This window comes from Zonotrichia leucophrys, chromosome 26, assembly GCF_028769735.1.
Source record: "Zonotrichia leucophrys gambelii isolate GWCS_2022_RI chromosome 26, RI_Zleu_2.0, whole genome shotgun sequence".
NCBI classification, from domain to species: Eukaryota; Metazoa; Chordata; class Aves; order Passeriformes; family Passerellidae; genus Zonotrichia; species Zonotrichia leucophrys.
This window is the reverse complement of record NC_088195.1, coordinates 5,841,172-5,865,370: the sequence shown is the minus strand read 5'-3', so window position 1 is coordinate 5,865,370 and position 24,199 is coordinate 5,841,172. Positions and strand designations below refer to the sequence as shown.

At 56.6% G+C, this 24,199-nt stretch overlaps 1 protein-coding gene across 1 annotated transcript; it reads right to left on the bottom strand.

Annotated features, from left to right (window-relative positions):
- Window positions 1-2,268: 2,268 nt before the first annotated feature.
- GPR37L1 (G protein-coupled receptor 37 like 1) lies at window positions 2,269-8,215 on the bottom strand. Its single transcript, XM_064732891.1, has 2 exons — window positions 7,155-8,215; window positions 2,269-3,559 (listed from the first exon to the last, which is right to left on the bottom strand). Exons 1-2 carry the CDS (start codon window positions 8,130-8,132, stop codon window positions 2,747-2,749), a joined length of 1,791 nt encoding a protein of 596 aa, XP_064588961.1. The 5' UTR covers window positions 8,133-8,215; the 3' UTR covers window positions 2,269-2,746.
- Between the last annotated feature and the right edge of the window lie 15,984 nt (window positions 8,216-24,199).

Genomic DNA, 24,199 nt, shown 5'->3' with positions numbered 1-24,199 from the left:
CCTTCCCACTTCCTCTCTCTCCATTCCCACTCCCATTCCCCCATCCCATCCCTTCCTCTCCCCACTCCCCATTCCCCACTCCATTTCCCTCTCCCCATTCCCATCCCTCCCCATCCCCATTCCCTTCCCCTCCCCATTCCCCCTCCCCCATTCCCCCTCCCATTTTCCCCATTCCCCATCCCATTCCTCCCTCCCCCATGCCCCCTCCCCATTTTCCCCCTGCTCTGCTGCCCTGGCTGGGGGGCACAGGAGCTGTGGGGCAGGGCCAGCAGGGCCTGTGGTGACAGTGGTCAGGTCTGTGTGTGCACAAAGGCTGTGCCATGTCTGTGCCATGGGCTGGGGCCTGGCCAGGTTTTTTGGGGCCAGTCTGGGGCACTGGGCTGGCACTGGAGCTGGGTGAGCAGGGGAGGCAGTGCTGGTGCCAGTGCAGGGCTGGGGCACAGGGTGGGGGCCCTGCAGCCCCCCCAGCCCCTTCCCACTGGGCTCCAGGGTGTCAGGCTGGGAATTTACCTTCTGTTCTTGTTTTTGCAGAATTGCACAAAGAGAGGTTTCTTTTTTTTTTTTTTTTTTTAATTTAACGACTTGTAAAGTGTTGTCTCCCCCCCACCCTCCCTTTTTTTTTTTTTTTGTAAGAGATATTTTGACTCAGATTTGACCTCTGTTGGGAAATGATTCTTGTAACTGTACAATTTTTTTGCCTCCTAATAATAAATTAACAATTTTGCGTTGCGGCTGTGGTTGCTGCCACGTTACTTCCTCATCATCCCTGCCACCATCCTTGGGGGCCCTGCCTGGGAGGGAGGTCCCTGTCCCCTGGGTGCCATTGGGCACTGTGTGGCCATTGAGGAGGCACCTCTGATGGTATCAGATCCTTGTTTTCTTGGCTGGAGTGCCAAGACCAGCTTGGGCACTCCATCCATGGAGCTTCCTCTGGACCTTCTGTGTCTCAGAACTGCTGCAGAGCCCTGCTGGTCTGGGGTCCTGCAGTGCTCCTGCTCCCTCTGGGGGCTGTGCCCACTGCTGCAGGGCTGCTGTGTCATTTGGAGGTGCCTCCATGTCCCCAGGAGGGGGTGACCATCGCTGCTGGGGTCCTGGGGTGGCCCTGCCCTGCCCTGTCAGCTGCCCCGGGGTGGGAGCAGGGCTGGCCCGGGGGTGCTGCCACAGGCACGGTGCCAGTGCTGCCCGCACCCCCTGCCCCTCCCCACGCCTGCAGCACAAGCCTGGCTTTGTTCACGCTTGGCCCAGGCTCAGGAGGAGCGATGTGGAGCAGGCACATGAGAGGTGCCCTCCCCCAGCAGCCCAGAGCCCCCAGACCCTCCTGGGACCCTGCTGACCCCATGGGCACTCCAAAGGTATGGCCTGGGTATGAGCCCCCTGCATCCCTGGGCCGAGACCAGACCCCTCCTCTCCCAAACCGTGGGGCCCCGCACGGGCTCGCAGCGAGGAGGATGAAAGGAAAAACCCAGTTTTGTGCTCTCAAAAGAAAACTGGGCCTTTTGTTTCCCTGGAAACGGCTGTGCGAAAGCGGAGCGCGCGCGGGGCCGGTGGGTGTTGCGCACAAAGCCCGCACTGAGCCCCTGCCTTTCACTGCCCCTGGCAACCGGCTCCTTCTCGCTGGCACTCCGGGGCTGGGTGGCTGCCAGCCCCCGGGACAAGGAGCTCTAACAGCTCCGGTGCACGGGGCTGCGTGGCCAGGCTGCCCTCGGGCAGATCCGTCCCGCCTGCTCCTGACCCCCCTGCTCCCTGACCCCCCGGCCCTGCTGGGAACATGTGGGCTTGGAAACCCTGGTGCCCTGAAACCGCTCTCCTGGGACAGTTCTGTGCCTGCAATGGGCACAGGAGGAGGGCCAGGAGCCCTGTGGGGCAGTTTGGGGGAGATGCTTCACCCCAAGGGGTGTTGGGGGTGGTGGTCACACATCATCTTGCCCAGCAGCACTGCCCAGCAGCAGCACCTTGGTTGTGCAGAGTGCACATGGGGAACCAGGCTGGGGGGTACCTCAGTCCTGTGCTGGGCTGGCTGGACTTTACTGAGACCAGTTCAGGTCCTACAAACCACCCCAAACCCAACACTTCAGAGGGCACCCTCTCACAGCATCACCCCAGAGGGAGGCAGCAAAGGGGCTGGGGGCCTTTCCCCATCTTCCCTGGCTGCTCCCTGCCCCCCAGCTGCCCATGCCCACCCCAGAGCCCCCCAGTTTTAGGGAAGAACCATTCCAGGGGCTCCCAGGGCTCAGTCCAGCAGTGCCAGCGGCTGCAAGCACGACGTGCTCTAGGTTACTGGTTTATTGAGCTCATACAGGGCACGGCTTGGATCCGTGGGATACGACCAGTTGGACCTTTTCCTCTTGTGGAGGGGCTGGCAGGAGGGGAGGGGACAGGAGGAGGGCAGTTTGTGTTTGCTGTGTCCTCTGGGAGCCATCATGGTCAGCCTCTGTAGTTTCAGGTGAGACCTTTCCGGCACGACGCCATCTCCAGAGCAGAGCCCCGGGGAGCCCGGCCAGGCAGCCGGGACAGGAGGGTGCTGCTGTCCTCACTGACCTCTGGGCAGAGGCAAGAGGGTCACCAGGGTAGCCATGGGGACTGGCATTTCAATCCCACCTGCCCCATGCTGGCTTTGAAGCCCACGGCGCAGCCCCCTGAGCCGTCTCTCTCTTGTTCCACGTCCAGACACGAGTACTAATGGCAGAACAAGGTTTGGTCTTGGGAGGAGGTGGTGAAACGATCGCTACGGCTCCCTGGTGGCACTTTAGCATGGCGTGCCCAGGGCCAGGAGGGGCGGGGGGGTCTCCCGGGGCTTGTCGAAGAAGATGGAGGAGGACATCTCTGTTTTGAGCTTGCTGTCGGCGCTGCTCTCGCTGGAGGAGCCGTCGGGGCCGCAGCCCTCGCAGCAGCAGCAGCAGCAGTCCATGAAGGCCTGGCCCAGGGGACGGCAGAGACACAGGAGCAGCACGGGCGTCACGGAGCACTTGAAGAACAGGAAGAACTGGTTGATGAGGTTGAGCAGATCCAAGGTCTGCTTGGACACGTCGGGGGACATGTAGGCCACCACGATGTTGCAGACGTTCTCGGGGGTGGTGCAGAGCCCGTAGATGACGGTCAGGGCGATGATGGTGCAGTTGAGGTGGCCCTCGGCCTGGCCCTGCTTGGCGCCCCGGCTCTCGCCCTTCTTGTCGGGGCCGCGCACGCGCCGCGTCACCAGCTGGCAGCTGACGGTGAAGAGCACGGGCAGGCAGAAGTAGCAGCCAAAGTACCACCACATGCGGGCGTTCTGGTAGGTGAGCACCAGCGAGTAGATGGACTCAGGCAGGTTGGACGAAGGTTTCATGGTGCAGAACTCGCTCATCACGCCAGACACGGGCGACGTGTCCCGTGCCAGCTGCCAGAGCAGGATCTCGGGCACCGAGAGCGTCATGGAGCCCACCCAGATGACGGCCAGCTTGGCGATGATGGACTGGCACTGCTCGATGGGCCGCGTGCTGGCCTGGGGGCTGGTGGCTGCGTGGAACCTGTCGATGCCCAGGGCACACAGGCTGAACGTGGTGACCCCCAGCGACGAGACCTGGTCAGGGAGGAGGCACAACAGGGACATCACAGGGGGCTTGGCTCTGCCAGGCTGCGGGCAAACCCCTGGCAGAGACCAGAATGTTGACTCCATGTTTCAGAAGGCTTGATTTATGATATATATGTTATATAATATATAAAATTATTATTGACTATAATGCATATTATATATATAACTTATATAATACATTATTCATTAATATAATATATAAAATTATTATTGACTATAATTTTAATATAATACTATGTACTAATTATTATATTATAATATTATATATTAATTTCAATATTATATATTCTATTACTGTTATATTAATATGCTATATATAATATAATATATATAATGTAAATATAATATAAATTATTTATATTATATTATATTAAATTATATATTATATATAAATCATAATATATTTTTATATATTATATTAAAATATAGATATATTAAAACTATACTAAAAGAATAGAAGAAAGGATTTCATCAGAAGGCTAGCTAAGAATAGAAAAGGAATGAATAACAAAGGCTTGTGACTGACCAAGACAGTCCAAGCCAGCTGGGCTGTGATTGGCCATTCATTAGAAACAACCAACATGGGCCAATCACAGATGCACCTGTTGCATTCTACATCAGCAGATAATCAGTGTTTACATTTTGTTCCTGAGGCCTCTCAGCTTCTCAGGAGAAAAAACCCTATGGAAAGGATTTTTCATGAAACATGTCTGTGACACCTGGCTACCTAAGACCACCACCCTTCCTCCAAAGGCTGTAGGGAGGTCGCAGCCTGTGGCTGCATCCCAGGGTTTGGAGCCACTTTTCTGTGACTCCTGAAAGGACAAAAATGTCCCCTGCCCCTGCAGTCCCTGCCCAGCTCCCTTTTCTGCAGAAGGGAGAAGTTTAGCTGGATGTCTGTCTGTCTGTCTGTCCATCCAGCCAAGGTGGGAACAACAGGGTTGTCCTTCAGGCTCTTCCTTCCCCAGTTCTGGATGGCTCTTGCAGAGCAGGGCCCATCACACCCACCAGGGTTCCCAGGGCTCCCAGGTTCCCAAGGCCTGCCTGGACAGGCCAAGCGAGTTGAAGGCGCCCTTGTCCCAGATCAGCTTGGGGCAATTTCCGCTGCATTGAGAATAGCAAGAAAAACATCCCCTCTGCCAGAGGAGGAGGCCAGGGCAGGGAGAGGATTCGCTGTGGCTCTGGGAGGGCTGGCCAGCACCGACCAGCACTCCCAGCCCCAGAGTGGGAGCCAAGTCCCACAGCCCTTGGCCAGCATGATGGCAGAGTCACATGCTGGTGTCCCAGTGCTGGGGCCATTCCTGGCCTCACGAAGCCATCAAACATCAAACCCGTGCTGAAAGACCTTCCCAGCACTCAGGAAACCTCCCAGAGCTCCACGTGGTGCCCTGGGAACAGCCTGGAACAGCCTGGAACACTGCCCCCCCTGACCCCCCAGCCTTTTCCTTGGCCCTGGGCTGGGCACTGCAGCAGCTGATGGCCAGAGTGATGCCAGCACTCAGCAGCACATTCAGTTATGCACAGCAGCATCTCCCCAGACACAGAATCAGGACACCAGCCCCATCCTGCACCCAGCAGCACCTCCCAGCATGTCCCAGCTCCTCTGCCCAAAGCCCAGAGCCAGCACCCAGCACACTGCACTTGCTCCATGGCTGGCTCCTGCAGCCCCTGGTGCTGCTGTGCTGCTGCCTCCTCCCCTTACACCCTTCCAGGGTTCTTCCATCTCTCCTGGAGCCCTTGGTGCTATGGAGCACCCATCTCCAGTGCCCTGGCAGGGATGGCACTGATGGTGGCATCAGTCAGTGCAGCACATCCCTGCACACAGCCTGTCCCCAGGAGCCCCTGTGACCAGCTTTGCTCCCAAAGCCTGGCCCTGTGCCAGAGCACTGAGGGTGCATCTGCTTCCCACAGCATCCCTGCAGTGCCTGAGCCACAGCCCCAGCACACAGACAGACAGGAGCCCTGGCCTCCAGAGAGGTTCCCTCTCCGAGCTGACTCTGCTGGGATTTGGCTCTGGCCTGGCTGTGGCTCCTGCAGCTCCACCAGCTGAAGCCCTGGAGCTCTTTCTGCCCATGCAATGGGGGGCAGGAGGGCAGAGCAGGACCCCCCAGCAGGACCTGTGACACCCTCATCCTTCTGCAGCACCAACATCCCACCAGCATTCCTATCCCTGACTCCTGTGGCACCAAGCTGTCCCAGGGCACCCTGAATCCCCGAACCTGCTGGTGCCACCCCCAGGGTTCTCTCAGGGGCACAGGGAGCCCATGAGCAGCAGATCTTCCTCAGATCCTCCTCAAAACAGGGTCTGTTTTGGGGACATCAGCCCTCCCTTGGGCAAACTCCTGCCCCTCTCTGAGTGCACCCAGATGCAGCTGGAAGCCTGAGGTGGAGGACAGGGTTGGGGCAAACACTGGAGTTAGTGAGAGGATGGGGTGGGACACCTCAGAAAGGAGCAATGCCAGCTGGGCAGGGGCACAGGGGGGCTGCAGGGCTCCCCCAGCAAACACCCCATGCTGGGGTGGGCTGTGCAGGTTTGGGGCTGTGCAGGTTTGGGGCTGAGCAGCTTTGGGGCTGTGCTCAGAGGGACACCCCAGGCCATCCCCCTGCACCCAGAGGAACCAGGGGCACTCCTGGAGCTTTAGGGCTGTGCCCAGGGAGCCCTGCACAGTGCAGACCCTGGGCATGGACAGGGCACTGTCACAGGGGTCTGTCACAGGGAACTCACAGGTGACTGTCACAGGGGATTGGCACAGGTGACTGTCACAGGGGACTGTTCTGGGGCAGGGCATGGAGCAGACAGGAACCCAGAGCACTGGGGTGGATGCCCAGGGGAGGGGAAGTTCTGAACCCTGGTCTGACCAAGCCTGAGGGGTTCTTCAGTGACCTGGCCCTGTCCCTGAGCTCTTCCAGCTGTTTGCACCCTTTGATAAACGGGGCATTGATCACAGAGAACAGGCAGGTCTGTCTGTCCCACCAGGGCACAGCTGGACCCCAAGGTTCCCTCGAGGATGGGAGACGAGCACACTGAGGGTGGGTTCCTGCATCAGCCCAAATCCTGCCCTCTGGGGCAGTTTTGCTCATTCTGCCATCCCCTGTCCCCACAGCCCCTCTGTCCATCCCCTGTCCCCACAGTCCCTCTGCCCTCCTCAGTGGTGCCTGGCTCTCCCTGAGGTGTGAGGACAAACACAGATCTCAGGCTTCCAGACCTCATTCCTGGGCTGTCCCATTCCACCTGCAGCCCCCTGCCCTGGGCCATCCTCAGCAGCCCACAGTGGCCAGCACACTGCAGGGCTGAGCCCCCAGCTTTGGGGTGGGACAGGAACAGACAGATGGGGGTACCCTGCTGACAGAAATCCCTGTGCTGGCTGGATGAGGTCTGATGGGCTTTTCCCAGCCCTGGCAGCATCAGTGCTGCCTGCAGAGCCAGAGGGAAGGGCACTGGGGACTGTCCCTCAGCTCCCTGTGCCCCATTAGGGATCTCTGGCTGTCCTTGTGCCAGGCCAGCAGCCCCACAGCCTGCCCCAGAGCAAGGGGGCAGACAGGAGCTGAGTCCTGCATCCCTGGGGCCCCGTGCAGCCCTTACCTCCATGAAGGGCACGATGCGACAGGACACGTCCCCCAGCAGCCTCTTCTTGGTGATCTCGTTGAAGATGACCACGGGCAGGCAGAAGAAGAGGATGAGGAAGTCCCAGAAAGCCAGGCTGGCCAGGATGGAGTTCCAGGCACTCTTCATGTAGTAGTTGTGCCACACGATGCACATCACGGCCAGGTTGGCCACGATGCCCACGGTGAACACGACGAGGGACAGGAACACGACGGCGTAGGCGCTGTAGGAGCCCTCGGTGACCGGGTACAGCGGGTTGTGCATCTGCAGCCGCCGGTCGGACACGGTGCTCAGGTTGGCTCGGGGCTCGGGCCCGTCCCGCTCCGTGGGGACCCCGGGGTCGGTGCTGGAGGGGAGCAGGGCCCGGGTGGGCTGGAGGCTGCCGGAGCTGAGCGGCCGCGGGAATTCCACCCGCACCCCCGGCCCGTACTGCTGCACCGCCCGCGAGTCCTCCTCCGTGCCCCGCCGCTGCCGCTGCCTGCCCGCGGGGACCGGGGCTGTGTGCTCAGCCTGCCCGTGCTCTGTGCTGCCGCGCATCCCCTCCGGTACCGGGGCTGTGTGCTCAGCCTGCCCCGGGCCAGCCCTGCCCCGCATCCCCTCCGGTACCGGGGCGCTGTGCTCAGCCTGCCCGTGCTCGGAGCTGCCCCGCATCCCCTCCGGTACCGGGGCTGTGTGCTCAGCCTGCCCGTGCTCGGAGCTGCCCCGCATCCCCTCCGGTACCGGGGCGCTGTGCTCAGCCTGCCCGTGCTCGGAGCTGCCCCGCATCCCCTCCGGTACCGGGGCGCTGTGCTCAGCCTGCCCCGGGCCAGCCCTGCCCCGCATCCCCTCCGGTACCGGGGCGCTGTGCTCAGCCTGCCCCGGGCCAGCCCTGCCCTGCATCCCCGCGGCCCCCGGGGCCAGCAGCAGCACCAGCAGCAGCAGCAGCAGCGGTGGCGGTGGCGGTGCTGGCGATGCCATCGTGCCCGCTCCGAGCCCCCGCGGCTCCGGCACCGCCGCTCGCTCCGGCTCCGGCCGCGGCTCTGCGAGCCCGGGCAGCGCTGGGCAGCAAAAAGCGGCTGGAGGGGAGCCGAGCCCTCTGCTGGTCACCCACCGCCCGGGAGATGGACAGCGGCCAGACTGGGCAGGCCCACAGCACCGACACCCCCAGCATCTGCCTCAGCATCCCCCAGACATCCCCTCAACATCCTCAAACAGCCCCCCGACATCTCACAACATCCCCCAAACACCCTCTTCCCAGCATCTCCACAGCCCCGACACCCCCAGCATCTACCTCAATATCCCCAAACAGCCCTGCAGCATCCCCCTGATATCCCACAATATCCCCTAAACATCCTCAAACCTCTCCCCAGCATCACCACAAATCCTCCAGTATCCCCAAATATTCCCCAATATCCCTCCAGCATCCCCTCAGGATTCTGGATGGTCCCTTGCTCTACTCACAGCCACGCTGTGCTCAGCTGGCACTGGGTGCTGGGCTGGGCTGACACAGACAGGAGGAGTGAGCGCCCCCAGATCAGAGGGCTCAGTGAAGCACAAACCCCTCATCCCCCCTGCCCTGGAGCTGCTCCTCAGAGTGTCACAGGCAGGGGCAGCCAGGGCCCAGCTCTGCCCGAGGGCTCTTCCCTCTCATGATGCCTCAGGTTTAGTTTTTCTATTTTTCACATTCTATGCTGCTTTAGTGTTGGGTCTGGGCTTCACATGAGGGGATGGTGAGCTCTGTGCACAGAGCAGGGAGACAAAACAATTCCTGCTCCAGCTGGGCACCAAGGACAAATGATCCAAACATCAGCCCAAGAGCACAAACAACATGAACTAAAGACAGAAAAACAAGCAGGATGGGACTTCATGGGTTAAATCTGTAATTGGACAATTAACCCCAATATGCAAACGGACCAAAACTTATAAAAGTGAGAGACCCCATGACCTGTCATGCATTTTGGTTCACCTGGGCTGTAGCCTTGGCTGGTGTTGGTACAAGCCCCTCAGGGCACAGGCCTGGAGGGAAATCTAAGCACAAGGATTGAACTGAAACCCCTGGAGAAACTGAGATATATAAAGCTACAAAGTGAAATAGAAATATAGATTTAGAATATAGATTTTAGCTTTTAGTAGAAACTTATACTCAATGCCTTGGGTATCTAATAAGCTGCAATAGAGAACAAAAGCTTTTTTGTCTTTAGGCACAATTCTGCCATAGTAGTGGCATTTCTATAAGGTTGCTTTGCCCCAGATAAAATGTAAATTGCTGGGCTCTTGTGCTGCCCAAGGTGTATCCATTGAGGCCTCCTAATAAATCCCTACTTTATTCTTTAGCTCTGTCCAGCCTCTGTTTTAGCTCAGCCTTCACCAGGCATCACCCACGTTGCTTCTGCAGCCACGTGCTGCTCTCTGACTCTCAAATGCTCTGAGTTCTGAGCACCATTTGGAAATCCTCATGAGAAAAGGAGGATTTTGGCTCCTGCTGGGCTCTACAGGAGCAGACTGGCAGTGCCCAAGGTCTGACCTGCAGCCTCAGAGGATCACTGGCCTGGGGAGGAACAGCCTGTGCTCCCTGAGAACCAAGGATGTCACAGCACTCCTGTGAGCTTCAGGTGCCTGTGGATGTGACTGCCTGCTCACAGAAAGGCAGATAAGCCTTCCCATGAATTGGTCTGGGAAGTCTTAGGGAGGCAAAGAATGGTAAACAAATGGTGAACAATCTGCAGATGGTGTTTTGAATAAGTTGTTTTTCTGGTAAGGTGTTTACCAAAGGGTGGTTCCTTGATTAACCAACTGGGTTACAGGTGTTATTGAGAAGCAGGCAGGTTCTGGCGAACAATGTTGGTTATAAATATCATGAGACTGTAATAAAAATGCATTTTTAGCCCTCTGATAGTGGATGGAGTGTGTCACTATCCCCACAGGTGACTCAAAGGCTGCAAGGATTCCAGGGAATCTGAAAGTTCACGTGAGTCAGGGTTCACGACTGCTCTGCCCTTGATCCACTGCCCTGTACCTGAAATGACCCAGGAGAAAAAATGCCCCAAGGAGCTGAACTGGGTCCAGTTTGAGCAGGGCACAGCGCAGTGCCCGGGGTGCCAGCAGAGCCAGGGCAGGGGCAGCCCGGCCAGCCAAGCACACAGAGGGTTAAATGAAGGATGAATAACTTGAACTTGCTCCTCAGCAAACCCCAGCGCTGCCCCAGCTCCCTCTGCAAGGCTCAGGCAGGAGAGATGGGGGCACCAGTGCCCACAGCAGGCTCAGGGGGGATGGCACTGCGCCTTGGCCAGGCCTGGGCAGAACCCACCCCCTGTGCCAGGGCCAGGATGGGCAGCTTGGCAGCGCCCAACACCCCTGAACACCCTACAACAGCACCCAAATATCCCCCAAAATCTCCAGCAGCACCCTAAGATCCCCCAGCACCCACCCAACATCCCACAGCACCCCCCAGCACCCCCAGGACCCACCCAGCATCCCCCAACACCCACCTAACATCCCACAGCACCCACCCAGCACCTCCCAACACCCCCAACAGCACCCAGCACCCCACAGCATCCCCCAGCACCCACCCAACATCCCCAACACCCACCCAACATTCCCCCAGCATCCCCCAGCACCCATCCAGCAACCACCTAACACCCCCCAGCACCCACCCAGCACCTCCCAGCACCCCCCAATATTCCCCAGCACCCCTCAGCATCTCCCAGATTGCTGAGCAGGGCATGAGCAGAGGCAGGAGAGGAGCAGGATGAGCAGCTCCTCCCTCAGTGTCCCATCAGCTCGGAGGAGGGAGCCCTTGCAGCGCTCTCCTGCCAGGTGCTGGCAGCCAGGTGCTCTGCAGGAGCTGAGCTTTTTATTTTTTTATTTTTAGTTTCATTCCATGGCATTGCACAAGGGCCAGGCGTTGTCACGGAGCTGCCCGGAGACAGCAGGAGGGGTCACTGGGGCAAGGTGACACTGCAGAGGCACAGGGGTGACCCCAGGCTGGCTCTGTAACCACGGAATCACTGCCCAAGCTGCTCCTTTGGGATCCTCCTCTTCCTCCCCTCCCTGTTTCCAGCGGCTCACGGTGAGCTGGAACCAGGCTGGCCCAGAGCAGCCCTGACACTGCCTGGCAATGGCACATTCATCTCCTCCAGCTGGATTCTCACAGGTCAGGCTGTTCCCTGGGAGATGAGAGTGTGTTTGGCAGATTCTCCTGGGAGGGGCCTCACCAGAGCCCAAATATTCCCCTGGAACCCAGGAGAGGATTTTCCTCCATCCCCCTTGCAGGTATTTCATTCAGCCCTCTGTGGTTTGGACAAATCTGAATAAAAATCACACACTACTGACATCCCAGGGACAGCCCCAGCAGCACATTCCAAACCAGGAACACATTCCAAACTCTCTGATGGAACAGGGACACGGGTCAGGAGGGTTCCTGAGCCTGCACTGCACCACCCAACAGACTGGAGCTCTTCAAAGCTGCTCTCAGGGACAGGAGAGCTCTGCTGCAGCCAAGGGCAGGTGTAAAACTACCTAGGGATCTGTAAAACCACATGGGGATCTGCAAAATCACTTGGGGATCTGGAAAACCACCTGGAAATGTGTAAAACCACCTCAGGATCTGTAAAACCAACTGGGGATTCTGTAAAACCACCTGGGGATCTGCAAAACTAACTGGGAATCTGTAAAACGGTCTGGGGATCTGCAAAACCACATGGGAATGTGTAAAACCAACTGGGGATCTGCAAAACCACCTGGGGGTCTGCAAAACCACCTGGGAATCTGTAAAACCACTTGGGAATCTGTAAAATCACCTGGGAATGTGTAAAACCACCTGGGAATGTGTAAAACCAACTGGGGATCTGTAAAACCATCTGGGGATCTGCAAAACCACATGGGAATGTGTAAAACCATCTGGGGATCTGTAAAACCACCTGGGAATCTGTAAAACCACTTGGGAATCTGTAAAATCACCTGGGATCTGTAAAACCAATTGGGGATCTGTAAAATCACCTGGGATCTGTAAAACCACGTGGGGATCTGCAAAACCACCTGGGATCTGTTTCACCCCATGCCCAGGTACCCCCACAGCTCCCCAGGTGCTGGGGAGGTGGAACAGGGACACATCTGATCCATGGTGGGGAGATGATGAGGGTGCAGCACCAGGACACCAGGGGCAGTGGGTGGGCACTGCTGGGACCCCCAACCCTCTGAGGGGTTTCTCAGAGTCCCTCCTTGCCCTGCAGGATCCCCCTGGGCTCTCCTGTCCAGCATCTCCCTTCTGGAGGAGCCCAGTGGGGTGAGATGTGCATGGTCCCTCTGCCACTGCTCACTGAGCTGGGAATTTCTGAGGGAAAGGAGAGTTTTTCCTGGGAATTTTTGGGGGAAAGAAGAGTTTTTCCTGGGAATTTCTGAGGGAAAGGAGAGTTTCTCCAGGCCATTTGCTCCAATCCAAGCTCGCAAGAATGGCTGAGATGAAGAAAGTTTGAAAGGCTGGGTAGAAATAAGGTAGAAGTGGCTGCAGGGGTGGTGCTGGTGCTGAGATGGGCAGTGGGATGGGATGGGATGGGGATGGAGCATTGGGATGGCAGTGGATGGACAGTGGATTGGGAATGGATGGCCAGGGGATGGGCAGAGGATGGGATGGGATGAGATGGGCAGTGGGATGGGATGGGCAGTGGATTGGGAATGGATGGGCATTGGGAATGGATGGCAGTGGGGATGGGTCCCCTGAGGGCAGATGGAGCTGCCTGTGTGCAGCGTGAGGAGCATCTGTGCCAGGAGCTCTCTGTGCCAGTGATGCTGAGCCGCTTGCCTCAGGCTGGGACGAGCTGCCCTGTCCCCAGGCGTGCAGCACCTGTCACCCTGTCCCTGAGGCTCCTGTCCATGACCCCAGGCTCCTCTCCAATGGGGTTATCATGTCACAGAGCTGCCCACCCCTCTGGCCTTGGCAGAGTTCCCCATCAGCCCCTGGCAGTGAGAACAGACCCAGCACAGCTCAGCCCTCCCAGGGCCCTGCAGGGCTCAGACTCCTTCACCCCTGCTCTCTCCATGAAAACATCTTTCATTCTTAACTCAGAATCAATGTCAGAACCCCACGAGGCTTCAGCCAGCCTTCTGCAGAGCTCTCTGTGACACACACACACAGCAGCAGAGCTGTCCTGGTGGCCCTGCAGCAGTGGCACAGGGGACACTGCTCTGTTTCCCCATCATTCCCGTGTGAGCTGCCATCCCTGGCTCCTCTCCTGCTGCAGACTCGGGGCACGTGGGGCTCACAGAGCCCGTGGGAGGAGGAAAACGTTCCCTTTGTTTCCAGCAAACAGCGGGGCTGGGGAGCAGGGCAATAACCGGGCTGGCCACGCCTGTTTGCCAGGAAAGCAGCGAGAGGGCAGGGAGGGGACACAGCAAACACAGAAACACACACGGGCACAGCCGGGCCGGGCTGCTGGAGGCTGCGGGCACCACTGAGGGTCCCTCAGGGATACACCCTGTGCATTTCTGTCATTTGTCCTGCATAGAGGGACATTGAGGCCACCCAATGTCTGTGCCAGCCCTGTGACACCGGGGCACAAAGCTGAGCCTGTCCACTGACACTGGGGGTGCCCATCAGTGTCCCCATGGCACTGATCCCCTAAACTGGAAATGCCCATCAGTGTCCCCATGGCATTGATCCCACACTGGCACTGATCCCCCACACTGGGGTGCCCATCAGTGACCCCCATGGCACTGATCTCACACCCTGGGGTGCCCATCAGTGACCCCACACCCTACCAGGCTTCTGGAACAGGAGAGGGGATCCTGGGGGTTCCTGCAGGGACAAGGAGGGAGTCAGAGAAGCTCATCCCCTCCAGCCCCAGCTCTGCCACTGCTCCCTGCAATGGGGGATGGTGGGCAGTGGAAATTGAGGTTTTGGGGAGTGAAGCACCCTCAGTGTTTGCCCTGCACACCCCGGTGCCAACCAGGAGTCAGCACAGGCTCTGGATCTGCAGTTTCTCCTCCCCTGCTCCTGGAGATGATGAAAAGCTGCTCCTGTCTGCCCGTGGCACTGCTGGGGTGAGCTCAGAGCCCCCAGGACCTTTGGGGGATCCTCTGGGGGATCCTCTGTGGGATTCCAGCCCCACTCCATGCGTGGGTGTCCCAGCAGTCACTGCAGGACAGGAACACCCAAACCCATTTACAACAGGAAACCCCAATGACAGAGGGATTTCCCTGAGCCCCAGCAGGAGCTGAGTCCCAGGGACAGCCCAGGGCCAGCCAGGCACTGCAGGGCTGTGCAGGGAAGTGTTCCCAGCCCTGGGCAGGGGCTGCACTGCTGCTTTCCCAGAGGAACCGAGAGCCCACAGCCAGGTCAGCTCAGGCAGAGGCAGCATTTGCACGTGAAACTGAACCAGCAATGCTCTGCAAGCAGCAAAAGGCCATTGGGAAAGGCTGTGAGCTCTCCCCTTGGTGGTTCACCTTAAAGCTCCCTGTAAATGTCAGGGAAAAATCAAAAAGGCAAAAATGTGACTTGGAGCAAAAATACCCCCAAGTGCAGAAAATAAACCATCCTCAAGTCCTCCACCTTTCTTTTGGGATGAGTATTTGGTTTCTCCATTTGTGTCATTTCAGTCCCTCTGTCTTTAGCAAGAAATCCTTCATTTTTCCCTGCTGTGGGTGAACCTCCTGCTCCCTTGCTGCTGTGTGCCCCACTCTGGCCATCCCCTGTGTGCCCAGGGCCTCCAGAGCTGTGCCAGCTGGGCTTTGGGGGGCAGCTGCACAGGAGGGGCTGCAGCAGCTCCCCAAAGCCCTGGAGCCATCCTGCTGGAGGTGATGTGCTCACTCCCTGTTCCAGCACCACCCTCAGGGTGCTGCAGCATCCCTGGCTGCTCTCAGTGAGCCCCTGCAGCCATGGGGGCCCAGCCCTGCTGGCACTGGGGCTCCAGAGAACCACGGGGAGCTCTGGGGGCAGAGCTGGTTCAGCTGAGTTCAGCTGGTGTGGGCTGGGGTCACCTGTGCTGCTGCACCCCACCTGCTCTGGCACTGGGGGAGCCCCTGTGGAACCAGCCTGCCCATGGAGCCCCTGTAGAGAGCTCTCTGTCCATGGAGCTCCTGTGGAACCAGCCTGCCCATGGAGCCCCTGTGGAACCAGCCTGCCCATGGAGCCCCTGTGGAACCAGCCTGCCCATGGAGCTCCTGTGGAAAGCTCTCTGCCCATGGAGCTCCTGTGGAAAGCTCTCTGCCCATGGAGCTCCTGTGGAGAGCTCTCTGCCCATGGAGCTCCTGTGGAACCAGCCTGCCCATGGAGCTCCTGTGGAAAGCTCTCTGCCCATGGAGCTCCTGTGGAAAGCTCGCTGCCATGGAGCTCTGAGCCAGGCACGGCTCTGCTGCCAGCCACGCTCTGCCCTGGCTGGTCTTGCCTCTGGGCAAAAGTCAAGGACATTTGTGCTTCCAGGAACACTCGTGTGGGAACTCTGTCCCTTGGGATTAGTGTCATTTGGGAACATTGTCCTTTGGGAATAGTGTCATTTGTGAATACTGTCCTTTGGGAACATTGTGCTTTAGGAATAGTGTCGTTTGTGAAAAGTGTTGTTTGGGAACACTGTCCTTTATGAATAGTGTCCTTTGTGAGCACTGTCCCTGGGGAACACTGTCCTTTCCTTTGGGAACATTGTCCTTTGGGAACACTGTAATTTGGGAACACTGTCCTTCCCTTTGTGAGCACTGTAATTTGGGAACACTGTTTGGGAGTGTTGTAATTTGTGAATACTGTCCTTTGGGAACACTGATGTTTGGGAATATTGTCATTTGGGAACACTGTCATTTGGGAATACTGTAATTTTGGAATACTATCCTTTATGAACACTGTCCTTTGAGAACACTGTAATTTGGGAAACATTTCCTTTGTGAACACTGTCCTTTGTGAACATTTTCCTTTCCTTTATGAACACTGTCCTTTGAGAACACTGTAATTTGAGAATACTGTCCTTTCCTTTGGGAACACTGTGATTTGTGAATACTGTCCTTTGGGAACATTAATGTTTGGGAATATTGTTGTTTGGGAACACTGTCCTTTGTGAACACTGTTGTTTGTGTTTCCTCAGAATGCTGTGAGGGGAGGTGGTGCAGGGCACTCTGTGCTTTGTGTGCCCCTCAGGGCAAGGGACACTTCAAAAGGCACTGGGGGCACAGCTGGCACTGGGGGCACAGCTGGCACCAGGGGCACCAATGTCACACCAGTGTCACACCTGCCCTGCAGGAGGGGTCTGTGCCCAGCACCGAGCCAGGTGGGCTGGGAGCTCTGGGAGGGGCCCAGGTGCCTCCAGGGGCTCCATGAGCACCTCATGCCTGCAGTGCCCACCAGCCCCTCGGGTGGTGACCCCAGGTGTCCCATCTGCAGGGGCTCCATCCACACCTCCAACCCACATTCTTCATCTCCTGAGTGGCCTCTCCTGGCTGTCCCACTGCCAGCCCTCCAGCACACAGCTCACCTTCTCCATCCTGCCCAGATCCTGCACCCACGGGCAGCCCCCGATGCTGTGATGCACTGAGTGACCCCAGAGTGACACAGTCTGTCCCTCACGTGCCACCCACAGAGCCTGTGCCACAGCTCAGCCCTCCCTGCAGGGCTGGGGCAGCACCAGGGGCTGGTACAGGGTGGGCAGGGGGCACTGGGGGCCCTCCCTGGGGAGATCTGGGGGGTCCTGCTGGTTTTGAGCTGAGCTGGCAGTGCCAGGGTGTGGGGACAGGACACAGTGCCCTGCATGCCCAGCTCTGGGGCAGCACAGTGACAGGGCACCACGGTGACATTTGTCAGCTGCCCTGGGCTCCCAGCCTGCCTGGGACAAAGGTCACCCTGCAGAAACTTCAGCTGCTGGCTGGTGGAAAATTCCCTGCTTTGCACACATGCAAATGAGGGTGGGGAGCTGTGCCCACACCCTGGCACTGCATTCCCTTCTCCAAGCCTCAGCCAGGCTGGGGGGTTCCATTCTGCCCCCACTAAGGTCACCATCACATATATTGGCCCCACAAAACCTGTCCTTGTCCTGGAGGTGTCCTGGCACAGGGCATGGCTGTGTCCCAGCCTGGCTGTGACCTGGGGGGGCTCATAAGAAATAAGATACATAGAAATGTCCACATTTTATTAATTGTAATGATAACTGGTGTTATAGACTGAAACATTCTGCCTACTTTGTCTGCAGCTAGGACTGGTTAAAATCAAGAAAGGAGTAATTATTTCTAAATATTGTCATTATTATCTGAATAATTGCATGAGTATGTGGCCCTGCCACACAGACCCCCTTGCTCTGGGGCCAGAGAGGCTTTGCTGGAGCCACATCCAGTCAGGGCTCAGAGCATGGAGCAGGTCCCATCCCCACTGCTGTGCACAAGTGTGGGGAAGGGTTATGCCAGGCTCCTTGGAGGCCATGGGAGGACACAGGCATCCATCTGTGCTCTGCCATGGCAGTTTGGTACCTGTGCCCACTGCAGGGCACTGCACAGTGCTGGTGCTGCATGGTTTGGGGAGCAGGAGCCCCCTGAGGTCCCAAAGCTGCCCACCATGAGCTCTGAGGACACCCACAGACCAGGCTCAGCCCAAAGCTGCACACCATCAGCACCATCAGCTCTGAGGGTACCCACAGACCAGGCTCAGGGCAGGGCACAGGACAGGAAGGGAATATCCTAAGCCTTTACCTACAAAGCTCTATTTCTGCCTGGGATGCCTGTAGGATGATGCAGGAAGGGAAGAACCTCCCTGCCAAGCTTTTTACCTTGCAGACTCTCTGCACTGTGGGATCCCACCTGACAGCCATGAGGACCTGCCCAGGGGTGGGCAGGATGTGCTCCACAGTGTTGGAGCTGCTCTACCCAACACCTGCAGGATCAGCAGAGGTGCAACTGGGGTTCCTGAGGCTGTCAGCACCATCCATGCCAGGTCCAAGCCCTGCCAGCTGCAGAACAGGGCTGTCACCCATGGCTGTGGCAGCACAAGAGCCAGAGGGAGAGGATGCAGAGATCCCCAGGCCTCCTGAGCAGTTTCCCCTCTCTGCAGTGACTCAGCCCCATCAGCGAATTGCTCAGCACTGACTCTCTGGCCCACAGGGCCTTCAGCCAGCAGCCCACAGGGGCCTGGAGCTCCTCAGTGCCACAGGGGCCAGCACCATGCAGAGACTGTCCCTAGGGTCAGGTCACAGCTCCAGCTCAGAGCCAAGCCAGGCCCTGAGTCACCAGGTGACGAAATGCTGCTGGAATGTCCCAGGTGTGGCAGCACCATGGGTGATGTGAGGCAATGCAGCAACAACTGCACCTCGGTGCTGACAGCACTCGTGACTGCAGCTGGGGGAGGTCTCTGCTGTTCTCAGCTTTGGGCACTTGCTGAGGAGCTGCTGAGAGATCACTCAGCTGGCACATGTCCAATGCCTGCCAGGATTTGGGTTCCTCTTCCCGGGGAGAAGCCACTGACCTCCAAGGAAGGCTCCTCACCCTGTGTCCCTGTCCCTGACAGCAGAGCCTGAGCACAGTCTGCTGCCCACAAATCCTGCAGGAACCTTTCCTGCCCACTCCTCAGAGCCAGGGGCACCAGCTGGGGACAGAGCCAGCCCCAGGCACCACATCCTCTCCTGTGACAGCACCTGAAGGAACAGCTGGAGCTGGGCCAGGGCAGGCTCAGGCTGGATCTCAGGAAAGGCTCTTCCCCAGAGGTGCTGGCACTGCCCAGGCTCCCCAGGGAATGCGTACAGCCCCGAGGCTGCCAGAGCTCCAGGAGCTCTGTGATAAAGTTCTGGAATGTTCTGCCTGGGGAGTTGGTGCAGTCACCATCCCTGGGGTGTTTAACAAAGCCTGGATGTGGCACTGGGTGCCAGGGCTGAGTTGAGGTGTTGGGGCTGGGTTGGACTCCATGATCTTCAAGATGTCTTCCAGCCTGGTGATTCTGTGATTATGTGAGTTCTGTGAATTCTGTAAATGAGTGTTTGGGCAATGCTCTCAGGGATGCACAGGATAAGATTTTGGGGTGTCTGTGCAGGGCCAGGAGTTGCACTCCATGATCCTCGTAGGTCCCTTCCAGCACAGGAGATTCTCTGGTTCTGTATTGGAGCAGGGCCCAGGGCTGGCTGCAAACCCAGCAGGGATGATTTGTATTTGGGGCAGAAGGTTCCCTTGGTTCCACCAGGCTGTCTGAAGTCCTAACGGTGGCCATGCAGGTGGCCATGTCCTGCCCAGCCTGGCAGCTCTCTCTCTCCTGTCTGAAACACTCAGAACACTGAAACATTTCTGTGCTGTCCCTGTGCAGGAGCAATCCTGGGGCTCCAGCAGGGAGCAAGGTCAGAAGGGACAGCAGCAGAGAAGGATCCAAGTGCTGATACTCCATGAATATCACATGACAAAGCTCTGCAGGATTTCCAGCACCTCAGGACCTCACATCCCTTTGTCTGAGTGATCCCCCAAAAAGGGACAGGAGAGCAGAGGGCCAGTGCTGAGCAGAGCCAGGGGGCACAGCCAGGCTGCTCCTGCCCTGTGTGCCCGTGGATGTAGGGAACCCATGGAATGGAATATCTGGGACATCCCAGTGTGCAGCAGGCTGGCAGATAAGATACCATGGGCAGGTATTTCAGTGAGTGCTGTGTCAGGCTCCAGGACCAGGGAAAGGACAGGCTGCCAGGTAGGTGCCAATGCTGCCAGGCAGGTGCTAATGCTGCCAGGTGGTGCCAATGCTGCCAGGCAGGTGTCAGTGCTGCCAGGTGGTGCCAATGCTGCCAGGCAGTGCAAGGACACTGGTGCCAGCCCAGAGTGCCAGCCCACTCCTGCAGCATGAGGAGATGCCAGCAGATTCCCATGTCTTCCTCCTTTCCCAACACTTTAACAGACAGCAGTCAGAAAAGACACCCACAATGAGAATGAACAGCTAAAAAGCAGCAGCTCTGCTGAGTATTGTAGAAGGTGAAGAGAGCAATGTTTGGAGGTGAAAGATCCTGTAATAACAATAATAACTGATGCATCCAGAACCTTCCCCAGCCCTGTTTTGTCGCTGCCAGTTGAGAGAAGCCCGTGCAGAGCAGACCTGACGTGGCAGCCCTGTGCTGTGTCTCAGCCCTCAGGCCCAGCCGTGCCCCTTGTGCAAACACCTCAGGCTGGGGGTGGAGAGAGGCTGACAGAGACCAGGAGAAGTGTGAGAGACTGAGTCAGTTCCACTCAAAATAGAAACCCCCTGACATCAAGGTCTGGCCCTGAGTTTTGGTGCGTGCTTGGAAGGAAGTCCTTGCCCCTCCTGCATTTCTGCTCTGATGTTCACCAGCATAATTTGATCAGTGCCATGGTCCCAGTTAGGAGGTCACCAGTTCACTGGGGACAATACCTGCTTTTAGGGGCAATATCAGACACAAACAGTCCCTGGAACTTGGGGAAAGCTCTGCAATTTTTGCTGTCCAACATGGCCTTTAGCCTACAGTGCCTTTCTCATCCCATCTCATCTCCTGTGCCACTGGCAGAGACACCTCTGGTCCCACATCCTGTTCAAGCTGGAGACCCATCTTCAGGCATCTCCTCCTCTGAGCTTTGTTGAAATGGAACAATTTGCTGAAATGACCTTTTCTCTTTTCCCTATCACTATTTGCTCCCTTTTCTTCTTGTCAGTATTTGCAGATGCTGAAATTTTCTAACCTCAGCCTGGAAGATGGAAGGACCCTTCCAATCCCACTGGTCTTTTCCCACTCAGGGATGGAGAAGTGACAAGGAGCATTAACTGCTGGCTGCCAGTCACTCAGTGTTGCTGTGGTTTCCTTGGAGTCTCCTTTGGAGGGCTGCTGAGCCTGGGATATCCTGACAGAATGATGCTGATGTGTCACTGCAGAGGTCTCCTCTCACAGCAGCCCTGCAAAACCCATCTGCTGCAGCTCCAGGTTTTCCATGATGGTTCCCATACTCCTCCCTCCCCTTTCCCTGATTCCAAACACCTTTGTGACCTTGGCTGACCGAGTTGTGCCCAGCTGCTGTGCCAGGAGGAGGGGCTGAGCCCTCGGTGTGGCCGGGCAGGCGTGGGCAGTATCTGCAAACCCTGAGTCAGGCTGCAGGAATGCAGGCGGGATGGGGTGGCAGGCAAGGACAACAAAAGGACAACAACACGACCCACGATGCAGGGGATCTCCCAGGCTGTGGGTGATGTCTTTCCCTGCAGGTGACACGGCCACAAGCCCTCATGCTCACACCTGTAGCAACGTGGGGTTTGGATGGTGGTTGCTGCTATTTCCCAATAAGCATCTCCTGTGGAAAAGCTGCTTGGGTAAACATTCAGAGAGAGCAGTCAGGTTCACACACCACACTCACCATGGCTAGCTCAGCACAGACAGGCAGAAGGGCCTTTTGCATTATAAATTCCAGTGAAGGTTTATTCCAGCACACCAAAGGGAAAATAGGGACAAAGACACAACCATGTGCTGTGCACTGGTTTAAGTGTGGGGTCAGTGGCAATGACCTGAGGGCACAGGGCAGGGCAAAGGGCAGCAATGTGTAGGGGAAATGGGGGATGAACAGTTGGGGTGGGCAGGGTCAACTGGCCAGTGGGGGAAGCAATCTAATGTAGATTGGCAATAGTGCTGCACAGCACCATGGGGGAAGTCTTCTCTCTCAGCCTAGGTAGGGAAAACTCACAGTAGATCTTTCCAGGGCAAAGCCTGGAGGTTTCTGAGGGGTTTCTTACATTCCCCCACACACCTGCACCTTGCTGTGAGCCCCATCTCTGCTGGGTAGTGGTGTCCCCTGAGCAGCCCCTTTCCTGTGCCCTGCACTGGGGTGACACCACAGGGATCTTCTCCTGGGTGAAGCCTGTCCAGCCATGTGTGGGAACATAAAAAATGACAGAGATAAGAACTAATAAACATCTGAGTCTGAACATGAACTATCATCTGAAGCACTTTCAATCCCAACACTGACCCAGGCAGAAAAGAAGCAAAAGAACCAGCATTAGTTTAAGTCACTGCCACTGTGTATCCCCAGTGTCCCTCACACTCACCTGCACAGGTGTGACCAGGAGAGCAGTGCAGCCCTGGGATGAGGATGGTGCTAGCTGGGGCCTCACTGTGGCTCATGTGTGATGGTCTTCACAGGGGTTCTTGGATGAGGGAAGAGATGAGGATCTGACTCCAGGTTTCAGAAGGCTTGATTTATTATTTTATGATATATATTACATTAAAACTATACTAAAAGAATGGAAGAAAGGATTTCATCAGAAGGCTGGCTAAGAATAGAATAGCAAAGAATGATAAAAGGTTTTGTGGCTCGGCTCTCTGTCTGAGCCAGCTGGGCTGTGATTGATTAATTACAAACATCCAACATGAGACCAATCACAGATGCACCTGTTGCATTCCACAGCAGCAGATAACCATTGTTTACATTTTGTCCTGAGGCCTCCAGCTTCTCAGGAGGAAAAATCCTAGGGAAAGGATTTTCCATAAAGGATGTCTGCGACAGTCATGGGTTCTCTTTATGGCCACAGCACACGGTGCCAAGAGCTCATCTTACACCCTGCAGGAACTTCATTATCATGGAGTGTCTGATCCACCTGCCAGGCTGGATTCTTGCCTCTGGCTGGTTTCCTTGCTGTGGTGCCTTTACAGGTGCTATGATGGTGTCAGGGGAGGAGGATGATGAAAGGGACGTGTTTGTATCTCATGGCCATCCTCCCATTATCAAAGCACAGCTCTCCTGCTGGGGTTACCAACACCCCAGCCCAAATCAAAGTCCAGCCATCTGGGCTGATGCAAACAACAGATTGCTCAGCATCTTCCTGGTCTTGACTGTGCCCTGTGCAAGCCACACTCATAATTTTCCTCTTTAAAGTTCCTTCTGGTACTTCCAAACCCAGCCAGTCACACAGACACTTCCTTCATCCCAGGCTCAGTGTACATGTTAACCTGACTTTACCCGCAGGACGACAAACCTGGGCCAAAATGTTCTTCTGAGGACCACAAAGATCTCTAGGACAGGAAAACCAGCAGCAATAGTTAGGTGCAAAAGAGGGACACTATGAAAACTAAGAAACTAAAAAAAGTAAGGAAATTAAGAAATTAAAATTTAGCAATCAGAAGAGTTTCTGAGCTGGAAGTGGCCATACAGAGGACACCCCAACAATCCCACCCTGTCCCTGAGAGTGTTGTCCAAATCCTCCTGGAGCTCTGGCAGCCTTGGGGCTGTGGCCTGAGGAGCCTCTTCAGTGCCCAATCACCCTGTGGGGGAAGAACCTTTTTTTAATATCTAATTAACCCTCCTCTGGCCCAGCTCCAGCTGCTCCCTCAGCTCCTGTCACTGTCACAGAGAGCAGAGATCAGAGCTGCAGCCCCCAGTGGGCTCTGACCTCAGGTCTGACCATGCCCTCAGCCCCTGCAGCCCTTCCACCACCCTCCTAGCCCTCCTCTGGCTGTTCTCTAACAGCTTTATCTCCTGCCTTTATAACCTGCTGGATGTTGTGTAAATATGACCCTGGAGGCAGAAAGTGAGCGTGTTTGTCTGTTCATAGAGGTTGGAGCAGAGTTACAGCAAATGTTTGTGAACAGCAAGCGTGGGAGCTGGCTGGAGGTAAAGTGATATCTTTGAATAAGCCAAAACCGTGTCCAAACACCAAGGAGGGGAACCTGGGCAAGTGAAATGTGAAACCACGGTCAGGCAAGCCAGCTTTTTGTTGGTTTTTTTTGAGGAACAACTTGCTAAAGGCATAACAACCAACGTCCAAGTGGTTTGTGAGTAGACAAAAGGTGGTTGCCTGCCAAAGAGGTTGAAGTCAACAAACAGTGGAGTACAACAGAACCACTCATGAAAATGAGCTGTAAGGAGAAGTGAGATGGATTCCTCACACTGCTGAGGCACTCAGGGGCTTCCCAGGCTGTGCTCTTTCTGCACAGTGAAGAAGTTCAGGGGGTTCCTCATATGAGGATGCCAGGAGAGGAACATTTCAGAACACACTCATTTACATGAATGGAGAGAAAAATGTCAGGATCTTCACATGGAGAAATGTCTTCATGTAGAGGTTTGGGAGTTCCCAGCTGGGGCTGCTGCCTGGCAGGGGATCCATGCCCTGTGGCTTAGCAGTGAGC

Coding starts and splice junctions, on each gene's coding strand:
- GPR37L1 (XM_064732891.1), bottom strand. CDS start 8,132: ATGGCATCGCCAGCACCGCCACCGCCACCGCTGCTGCTGCTGCTGCTG. Junction 3,560..7,154: donor GCATCGTGCCCTTCATGGAG/GTAAGGGCTGCA, acceptor CTCCCTGACCAG/GTCTCGTCGCTGGGGGTCAC.